General features: G+C 45.9%; 1 protein-coding gene across 3 annotated transcripts in view; it reads left to right on the forward strand.

The window, feature by feature from the left end:
• Window positions 1-4,321, forward strand: part of TRERF1 (transcriptional regulating factor 1) — a 208,681-nt gene extending 204,360 nt beyond the window's left edge. For all 3 annotated transcript variants that reach the window (XM_039242675.1, XM_039242677.1, XM_039242676.1), the window contains one exon: window positions 820-4,321. In XM_039242675.1, coding sequence (XP_039098606.1) covers window positions 820-1,144 — 325 coding nt within the window. In that variant the 3' untranslated portion in view covers window positions 1,145-4,321. The remainder of the gene's footprint in view (window positions 1-819) is intronic.
• Window positions 4,322-10,838: the final 6,517 nt, after the last annotated feature.

Raw genomic sequence — 10,838 nt, forward strand, 5'->3', positions numbered from 1 at the left:
CTCTTCCCACTAGCTTGGAAAAATACCAATCTCCCCTCAAGTTGTGACAGTCAAAAATGACTCCAGACATCGCCCATTGTCTCTGGGGATGCAAAGTCACCTGCAGCTGGAACCATTCTTTCATTCTAAACCTAAAAGTAGGAAATTATGGCCATATGATCGCCAATAAGAAGGGGTCTTAGCCCATAAGAAGTGGTGGGTGACGCTCAGAAGTCAAGTATAGTAAAGATGGAATGGGGCAGGTGGAGTTGGATTTGGCCACACATGATTACCGGTGACCTTGAAAAGAGGGTTTGGGCTGCGGTGGAGGGGACAGGAGTCCGGGCGGAGAGGGTGGAGAAGAGAGGAAATTACCAGGTGTGAGGGATCAGGCAGAGCCTTCAAGAATTTTGACCGTGGAAGACAGAAGCCACAGGCAGGTGATGGGTTTTATTACGGGAACTATCCGAGCTCGGCAGCAGGACTGGGGGATTCTTGGCTTGTGCTGAGAGAGAGCGATGAGCTAAAGGACGAGAAAGGGCCTGGGCTGCAGACCACAGAGGGACAGGAAGGCCTCTGAGAATTCATCCTCCAGTGTCACAGGGAGGAAGCTGACACACACGTACGTGTGTTCCTGTCCCCATCCCCTTTCCCTTGTGATGCTTGGAGTGGAGAGGTGACAGGTCAGAGGGGCAGGAGGTCCTAGGTGACTGGGGACTCTGTCACAGCCACCCGAACCAGACGTTAGACCACACAGCCCCTGTTCCCTGTAGGACACCCAGATTTCCAAGCCCTCTGACCTCCTGAATTTCACAATGCGGCTTTTTCCTTCCTTCTCAGAGTCTTCTTCAAGATCAAAAGCCGAAATGCGCACATGAAAACGCACAGGCAGCAGGAAGAACAGCAAAGGCAGAAGGCTCAGAAGGCAGCTTTTGCGGCTGAAATGGCCGCCACGATCGAGAGGACTACGGGGCCCGCAGGGGCGCCAGGGCTGCTGCCCCTGGACCAGCTGGGCCTGATCAAACCCATCAAGGACGTGGACATCCTCGATGGTGACGTCGTCCAGCAGTTGGGAGGCGTCATGGAAGAGGCCGAGGTCGTGGACACAGATCTCCTTTTGGACGACCAAGATTCGGTTTTGCTCCAGGGTGACGCAGAACTGTAGAGCCCCGCTGGTCACATGGAGATGGGGAGGACCCACGGCCTCCGTCGCCGTTAATCAGGAAACCTGGACTCCCTGCTCGTCTTGTAACCAATTTAAACTACCTGTTAAAAAAAAAAAAAAAAGTGGTCGTTTCATTCAGGTTTAGAAAAAAGAATATTTCTTTTTCAGTTTCTTTTCCTTTTATTTAAAAAAAAAATGTTTTTGTGGGAGGTTGGAGGGAATAAATCATTGGCACAACTCTACTTAAGAGATGTTTCTCATCCGGGCTACGTTCCCATGAACTCAATCCTGGCAGGGAATAAACCTGACCTTCGTGTTCTTTGGCTTTCAGATGTCAGCCATCCTTGTTGCCTTTTATCCCAAAGCTTGCCGTGAGCGTGTGTACGTGTACGTGTGGGTGAAGCAGGCTACCCTCCTCGAGTTGGGGCCTCGGGCCATCCTTTCCCCCAAGAGTTATTTCTGTTGTGTCCTGACCTCATTCTGTAGTTTGCCGTGGACTCGGAGCCTTTGCCAGAAGATTCTGTGCTAAGGGGTAACTTTTCCAGGGAGCGAACCAAGCCCTCGTGTTAACACGGCTTTCCTCTAGCACACGCGCCGTTGGCAGAGTTGACCAAATGTGAAAATGAGTTTCCTCCCTGCCTCGCCCGTCACCGTTAGCCTGTTTCCGGAAGTACTGTATAATTTCAGGCTTTCACTCCCCGCCAGTGCTTTACTGAGGACCCGGTTCATAGAGAAAGCGCACCCTCTTCCGTGTTCCCCGGGGGACAAGGTGGCTCCGACGCGTGGATTGGCAGGGTCGTGTCTCCCCATGAGCCGGCTGGAGGTAAATAACCCCAGCTCTTAGGTTGCCAGGGCTGGTTAGAGAGGGTGGTTGAGGGCCACACGTTCTGGAAGGCCCAGAAGTGTTCTTCGGCCCCAAAACTAGACTGGAGGAGCCCTGTTCTTTTTCGCAACTCTCTTAATGGTTGGTGGAGTTCTGAAATTACTTTGTGCCACTTGGAAGTACCGTGAAACCTCATTCGCTGGGAATTTGCTGTTAATTCACCTCCGCCAGACGGTTTCCCAACACATCTGATAGCAAATACAAGTGCAGTAGCATTAAAGGCCAATAAAAATGGTTTCTGATACCCCTTTAGCTCCAGTGTTTGCATTCAAACAATGAATGTATTCATTTAAGTCATTTACCAAAGCACTTCTAGAATTCTCCAAGCTACATAACTCTGCTCCGCTTCCTCCTGTCCGGGTATCAAGGTTGCTGTTGGTACTTGAAGGGAATAAGCCTGTAATCCTTCAAAAATGGCATTTAGCTAGGCTTTTGAACTGAGTCAGACTGCCCCGTCCCCCTGTCGGGGCAAAGGAGCACATCTTCAAAGTAGGATGCAGCCGGGGCAGAGAGGGCGGCCCCTGGCGGCTCCCCCTGGAACGTTAATGCTGCCCGACTTCGGAAGCAAGGGCTTTGAGGCCCCGCCCCACCCCCGGGAGGCTGGCTCCCCAGCCTGTGTAGGTGTGGCCCACCTTCCGTCCCCCAGGCAACTTGGCTGGCCCATTAAGTAATAGCTTGACATTAAAGAGACTGTCAGCAGAAACATGAGGACCGGACCCGAGCGTCTTTTAAGTCTGACTCTGGCAGAAGCCATTTAGTACCCACTCATGGCCCACAGCGGCCCCACCTATAGGCAGTGTTCTCTGAATCTCAGGAAAGCCATGGACAGAAGAGAAATACAAAGGTTTCTTTCCATTTCCATCATTATGTTTTCAGACAAAGGGGTCTTAGAGGTTTCATTTCATCTTTTCTGTAGGCAAAAAAGAAAGGTTTTATTTGCTGCCGTTTTAGGTTATTCTCGTAGGTTTTGAGCTAGAACTGCCTAGGCGGTGTGCATCAACTTTGTGGCAGGACTGTTCCAGAACCATTCCAACGGTCACATCAGCCGACTGCGTCTGTCCCGGTGACTGCTTCCCTCTGCCTGCTGGTGTCTCAGAGATTCTGGAATGGTTCTGCTCTCGGGTCTCTGAAGGCTTATCTATCCAAGGAGCAAACACCCAGAACCATGCTTATAAAGCAAACGTACTTGCTGTGTTTGGAGATTTGCCCAGCCGTTGCAGTTTTAAACATTAAAAATAAACTGAGTTGCCAAGGCAAAAATGTAATGCACAACTTAACTTTGATTTTTCCTGCAGTATAATGTAAGCGTTTTTGACTTGAAATAACCAAAGAACTCCTCCTTCCCAAAACAGTTCAAATTCCTGAAGTAGTAGTTCCTGACAATATCACCTTAAAAGAATTGACTTCATGGTAAAATATTGCACTTACTTGTTTCTGAAATGATTCTGCCTGCATGTATGTGCTGTGTTTTTGCCTCCCTCCCCCACCCCCCAAAGAACTTTTCTTCCTTAAGATTAACGTCTTCACCGTTACCGTTTACTATCAGATGGTTTTTTCATTAGTGAATTTAGACCTCTTTGAGAAAGCTTGTATATAAAAAGTTAACAGATATATTTTATGGAAAAACCCATCTTATTTTCAAATATATTTAACTGCTGTTCTATTTTATTAGAGGAAGGTTGTACATATTTTCTAGGAGTTCTATTGTAAAGAAAAGTATTTTTGAAAAAAAATTAATGTAATAAAAACGAAAACATTTTTAAATAGTGATTGCTTCCTGTTCTGGCTTCGTTATGTTCTATTCTCAGCAAATGATTTGCATGCCTTCCCATTTCAGGATGTAATTTATTCAGGTTTGCACTATTATAAGTTGACATCATAATATTTAGCGTACTTAACTGTATTTTCCCCGGAATGCAGGTCCCTTGGTCCATATCAGAAGCACTATGTATAGCATCTTCATAATTGTTCTTTTGTAACGTGTGTATTTTTAATAAGGATTTTATGTAACATTTTGGCCAAAAGAGGACAGTATTTTCTAGTGAATTTTATAATACATTTTGCTAAAAATGTTTCTTCCTAGGTCAGTTTTTGTTAAGGTGAACCAAAAGTCTTATTTTATCAGGGGTTTAAAAAAAAAAGTTTGAAGCTTGAAAGCAAAGTTATATTTAAACATCATATGTAACAAATAAATAAAGATGTTTTATAGACTTGTCCTAAAAAGGTGCATTCCTTCAAAACAAACCTGAGGCATTCTAGGTTGGTTTTCCCCCTGAATGAAAAGCTTTTTTTTTTAAAAAAAAAAAAAAGTTCTCATGATACTTTTTTTCCGAAAGAGCCGTAAGAATTTTCCTTAAAAGGTTCCAGTCATTGGCCTTCTCAGAAGTTTATTACAGATCCTATAGATAGGCATTCATCAACTAGAGATGTAACCAAACAGACACTGTCCTATTTATTTGTGAAAATCTGATTCGATATTGCATCAGCTGCTCTGAAAATAAAATGTTACTTTTTGAGTTTCATTTGGCTTAAACATTCCTTCTTTCTAGCCACTGAAGTGACCTCTCAATGCTGGATAAATGCTAATTTACCTGTTAGTCGGTTTGCGAAGAGTGGTTTAAATGTCTGCTGATGAGATTTAGTGCTCAGAGTGTCCCACACACACACATCCTGGAGGCCAGGACATAACAGTTACGCCATGAAGAGCGGACAAGCCCCTTGGGTTGGTGGTCTCTATACCATATGCAAAGGCCACAGCTTAGGGGGGTTCAGCATCACCCATCGGGCAGCAGCTCACGGTGCACGTGCCACAAAGGCGTATATGCACCGTTCATCTGGATTTCCAAGTTCTAGACTGTTTACTTTCTGATGATTAAAAACAAACTTTAGGAGAAATCTGAAATTCTGGGTTTCCTACAGAATTTGCTCTACGTGGGAGCATGCCTGTGCAAGACCTTGATCTCGGTTCTCTTGGGGGGTTTTACTCTAATGTTTAACCACCAGTGTTAGACAGTTGTGTATATAAAAAACCGCTATTCCTCTAGAAGCAGTGCATTACGCTGGTGGTGTACATTTAAATTCTGTGTCCAGCGGTTCACGCGTGCAATCTGGAAACTTTTTCCTATGTTTATGTGTACTCTCAGTACTCGTGAGCCCCACGTGTAAGACAGTATTCCACACTGTATTCTACAGGGGCAAGGAGAGTATATAAAGATGACTAAATCATTCCTTCCTGTCAAGGAATTTAATACTTAGAACATACGGGGGCCACTGGGACTTGATCTAATTTCACTGTTGGGAAGAGCAAAGGTCATGTTTTATTAATACTCTGAACCCCCTCACCACCACTGCCTCTTCAGGCAGAGTATATCCGGTACTTAGCAACTACATATTAAAGTGATTACTACTAATAAATAAATAAATAAATAGGTTAATTTCTTCTAGTCTTCCAGGTATGCTTATCCATGTGGGTGGGTGGGTGTGAATAAAGCCTCTTGAGTTTACCTAAAGTCAACTCTGAATTTCACAGATTCCCAGTCTACCTCCCTCAGCCATAGCCAGCGAGTTGAGGTGTGTTCTAGGATTAAGGATGAGTTTTAACGTTGCCACAAGCAAAACACAATTAGGAAGACAGGTTAAAAAAATGCCATAATGTATTTCTAGGTGAATTGTAGATGATCTTTGGCTTTTTTGTTTGTTTTTTGTTTTTTAAATGTTTTTATTTATTTCCGAGAGAGAGAGAGAGAGAGAGAGAGAGCATGAGCAGGGGAGGGTCAGAGAGAGAGAGAGACACAGAATTCGAAGCAGGCTCCAGGCTCTGAGCTTGCTGTCAGCACAGAGCCCGACGCAGGGCTCGAACCCACGAACCAGAGATCATGACCTGAGCCGAAGTCTGACGCTCAACCAACTGAGCCACCCAGGCGCCCCATCTTTGGCTTTGTTTTTAATACAGCTTATTTACTTTGAGAGAGCGCACGCACATGTGCAGGGGAGGGGCAGAGAGAGAGGGAGTGAATCCCAAGCAGGCTCCGCGCTGACAACACAGGGAGCTCAAACTCACGAACTGTGAGATCATGACCTGAGCCAAAATCAAGAGTTGGACACTTAACAGTCTGAGCCACCCTCATGGATGAGCTTTGGATCACAGACATCCCGTATAAAAGAGCCAAAGGGCGGATTATTTCCTTTATATAAGAAAGATGATCTTTTGAAAAGGGCTGCCCTCCTTGCCCCGAGGGAAGTGTTTAATGTTTCTGTTGAAGTTATAAAGGCCAGAGCAAACATACATGCTTATTTTGCATTCCAGCACACATTTCCCTACACGCCACACCAATGCTTACTTGGGGCTGTTTTAAAAGGTCATTACTTCCTCTTCTTGCGTGACTTTATTTTTGACAGTTATTGGCATTTTTAAAAACCACTTCATTGAAATATTGATTGGCATACAAAAAGCTATACATATTTAACACCTACAACTTGATGGGTTGTATCTTTGGCGATATGTGTATACCTGTGAAACCATCACAATCCAGGGGAAAGGGCTGTCTTTTTTTAAAACCAAACAGCTGGTATAATCAAAATGTGGTAAAAGTTAGAAATATATAGGGGCGCCTGGGTGGCTCAGTCAGGTAAGCGTCTAACTTCAGCTCAGGTCATGATCTCACAGTCGGTGGGTTGGAGCCCCGCATCGGGCTCTCTGCTGACAGCCCGGAGCCTGCAGCCTACTTTGGATTCTGTGTCTCCCTCTCTTTCTGCCCCTCCCCAGCTTGCTCTGTGTCTCTGTCTCTCAAAATAAAATAAAGACATTAAAAAAATGCTTTATAGAAATATACAGCTCACAGGCTTTTATTTTTCCTGGCCATAAAGCAAAGCGTGCTTGCGTCAACTCTCTAGAATCATTTGGCCTCCTACTCATCTGTAGTAAGTCAGATGTGTGAAAGTTTAGGTAAGAGAAAAGGGACCCATAATGGATAGGTCAAACTTCAGAACACTGTCCTCGCCTACACGCCATGACAAAGAACGCTGTCTACGACTCCACTGCAGGCAAGATGTGGTTTTGCCCCTCGTAATGACCCTCCCCGTCGCCCCCAGTTAACAGGACCTGGGTTGGCACCTGACTCCATGCTGTTAGGCCCATAGACTGTTTGGTGACACACAATACCCACATTTGAGAGTATGAATGGAGACAGGGAGCCAAAGGCAGTGAGCAATGGCCACGTGCAAAGCAGAGTTCTGGGGGAGCAGCAACTATGTGTAAGCAGGAAAAGCCCACCAATAGGGAGACTGTGTTTGGCTTCAAAAATGGAGGGGGTATCCAGACCCTAAGTTTGCTTTCAACCCACTTCTCCAGTTCCAGGGAACATGTCTTTAAAAATAAAAATAAGCCTTTGGGGCGCCTGGGTGGCTCAGCTGATTAGGCACCCAACTCTTGGTTTTGGGCTCAGGTCATGATATCACAGTTTCGTGAGTTCAAGCCTTGTGTCAGGCTCTGTGCTGGCAGCGCGAAGCCTGCTTGGGATTCTGTTTCTGCCCCTCCCCCACTTGCGTGGGCTCCCTCTCAAAATAAATAAGCTTAAAAAACAATAAGCCCTTGTCTCTTGTTGAGAGGTGGGGGAAGTGAGGTTCTCTATTCCTCAAGTCCACAGAGACTTTGATAGAACTGGACCTCAGAGTAAGAGTCAGCAATGATCGACTGCAGTGGTAGAAAGGGTACTGAGCTGGGATTTTGAAAACTATTGGGGTTATTGGTTCAGCTATAACTATCTCATATGACTTTGAGTGGGTCTTTGCATCTCTGAGCCTCAGTTTCCTCACCTATAAAATTGGGATAAAACACGTGTCCTCCTGCAAGGATCAAATTAGGGAACACAGGTGAAAGTCATTGCCTAGCTGTAATGTCGCCATCATTGTGGCTGCAGACCCCTCGCCCGTGGGACTACTCAAAGGGGGCAGGAGGCTGGCTGAAAATCTGTCACATAAGAGCCATAAGAGAGACTGATGCAGGGGCGCCTGGGTGGCTCAGTCAGTTGAGTGTCCAACTTCAGCTCAGGTCATGATCTGATGGTTCATGAGTTCAAGTCCTGCATCAGGCTCTCTGCTGTCAGCACAGAGCCTGCTTCAGATCCTCTGTACACAACCCCCCCCCCCCCTGCCGCCTCTTCCCTGCTCACACCCTCTCTCTAAAAACTGAATAAACATTTATTTAAAGGGAAAGAGAGAGAAGAGACTGATGCAAACTTCAGAAGCAACAACAGAGTTGGAGAGCTATTGGAGAACCCCTTTGGCTGAGACAGACCAGACAACTTCGAATGTCATGATTCAGAAAAAGCTCTGTAAAGGACACTGGGCAGCCTGCCAAGGTGGGGGCACAGCTGAGGACAGTAGAGATGCACACAGGTGAAGCGTAGTGTTTACAGTCTGGTGTAAAGACACACCTCTACACAGACAAAGTTCTAGTGAAAAAAAACCAGTCTGAGGGGCCATAAAACTAGTTTCTGTCCCTTTCTATCTTCATCAATGTGTGTGATGTTGGGAAAGTCATTCTATCTCTTTCCTGGTTCTCTTGCCTGCAAAGTAGAGTAAGTAATACCTGGGCGGGGCGGGAGGGGTATATTGCACAGTACTTTAACTAGATGGTACAAAATGTTCTCATAAACTTGATCTTTTTATTTTTAATCTGCAGGTGAGGCAGAAGCAACTTTATGGTACAAATAGCGGATGACATTCATCTTGCATCATTATGTGTTGGGCATTATACCAAATATCACACATCACGATCTCACTTAATCTGCATAGCAACTCTTTGAAGTGGGAACTATCGTTATCATCTCTAGTTGATATATGAGAAAATTGAGGCTCAGAGTGGGCAAGTAAGTTGCCCACAGTCACTCAGTTAAGTGGTAAACGTGGGTTTAGAACCAAGATCTCCCAATTAGAAGTCTAGAGTTTTCCATTATGCTGAATTGCGTATCTGAAAGCACCTGGGGAAAATAAAGCTTAGAGGACTGCACAAATGAGATAAGTTTTTTTTTTTAAATGTTTTATTTATTTCTGGGGCGCCTGGGTGGCTTAGTCGGTTAAGCGTCCGACTTTCGCTTAGGTCATGATCTCACGTTCGTGGGTTCGAGCCCCGCGTCGGGCTCTGTGCTGACTGCCAGCTCAGAGCCTGGAGCCTGTTTCAGTCTGTGACTCCCTCTCTCTCTGACCCTCCCCTGCCCACGCTGTCCCTCTCTCTCCTAGAAATAATAAATAAAAAAAAAAATTTTTTTTTAATGTTTTATTTATTTCTGAGAGAGAGAGAGAGAGGCAGCATGAGCAGGGGAGGGTAGAGAGAGAGGGAGACACAGAATCAGAAGCAGGCTCCAGGCTCTGAGCTAGTTGTCAACACAGAGCCTGATGCAGGGCTCGAACCCACGAACCGTGTGATCATGACCTGAGCCGAAGTCGGATGCTTAGCCGACTGAGCCACCCAGGTGCCCCGATAAGTTTTTATTATAGCAAACCCAGGTTATCAGCCTTTTTAATTGCAGCTAAATTAGGGTGGATATTAATAACCAGAAATTTTTTGGTTATAATACTTTTTGGTTTTTGGTACTGGATAATGGCAGGAATTGTAAATTCTGAAATATTAGAGTAACATAAGAGAATGAAGACAGGACGGCTGGGGCAAAAAATGTCATTTGTTGTGGAGAAGGAATGTGGGCTTAAGGAACACGGCAAGGCTATTGTAAGCAGGTAAAGGCATGGGACCTAGACTCATTAGAATGGTGCTTTTCCTTTTTTCTTTTTTTTAAGAGTTTATTTTTAAGTAATCTCTACACCAGAGATGGGTCTCAAATTCATAACCCCAAGATCAAGAGTCACATGCTCCACTGAGCCAGCCAGGCACCCCGGTACGTTTCCTTTTAATGAAATACAAATTGTAAGGGTTTTTAGGTGAGTAAAAAAGACTCCAAGGCAAAATGTTCCGCAGGAGGAGTTTTATTGTATGCACCCTCGGGCGAAGTTCTGCGACTCCAGAGAGGGGAGTCGGGGAAGTCAAGCCACGGTTGGGTGGTGAGGGGTTTTTTTATTGCCTGTTAGTGGGGGTGGGGGAAGTCCAAATAGGGGCGGTCTCTTGGCTGGAAAGTCCAGGGCGGAAGGTTTCTTGCCTAAGTTTGTTTCCCGCTTACGTCTTAAAGGTATTGGCGGGAAAGTCAGCCATCTCAAGATGGCCGCCAATCTGTGGTGTCTTTGCCCTACCTCTCAGCCGGCCCAACATTCCAACCTTTTGTTTTATATATAGGTGGAAGGGGCGTCGATTCGGTTCCAGCTACTTCCTGCTGACGGGTGGGCGTCGTCATAGGGGTAGCCGAGGTAGGCAGGCGAGAGTAGGGGACATTTCTTGGAGACACTCCCGTAGATATCTGATGAGACAGGGGGCAACAGAGATTAGTAGTAGGATTAGGCGTAGGGGTCCCGCCAGGGGGAGGAGCCAGGTTACCCACGCACGGGGGTCTAGACCCCAGAGGTGGGAGTCCTAGCACCTCGCCTGGATCTGCTCCCTGAGTTCACAAATTTTGGATGTGACTATGCCTGATTGGTTAACGTAGTAGCAGCACTCTTCTTTCAGAGGCAGGTTCCCCCTTTCTCAGCCATCAGGAGGTCTAAAGCCCGTCTGTTTTGTAGGGCTACGGCTGCAAGACTAGTAATCTGGGTCTGTAGAGCAGTGAAGGAATCGGCGATTCGTTCCATGTCTTCATTGAGGGCCTGGAAGAGTTTGTAATAAAAATGTATAGAAGTTCCGAGGCCTGCCCCGATGAGTATGTAGGT

This window comes from Hyaena hyaena, unplaced genomic scaffold, assembly GCF_003009895.1.
Source record: "Hyaena hyaena isolate Hyena2069 unplaced genomic scaffold, ASM300989v1 scaffold_211, whole genome shotgun sequence".
In the NCBI taxonomy this organism is placed as follows: Eukaryota; Metazoa; Chordata; class Mammalia; order Carnivora; family Hyaenidae; genus Hyaena; species Hyaena hyaena.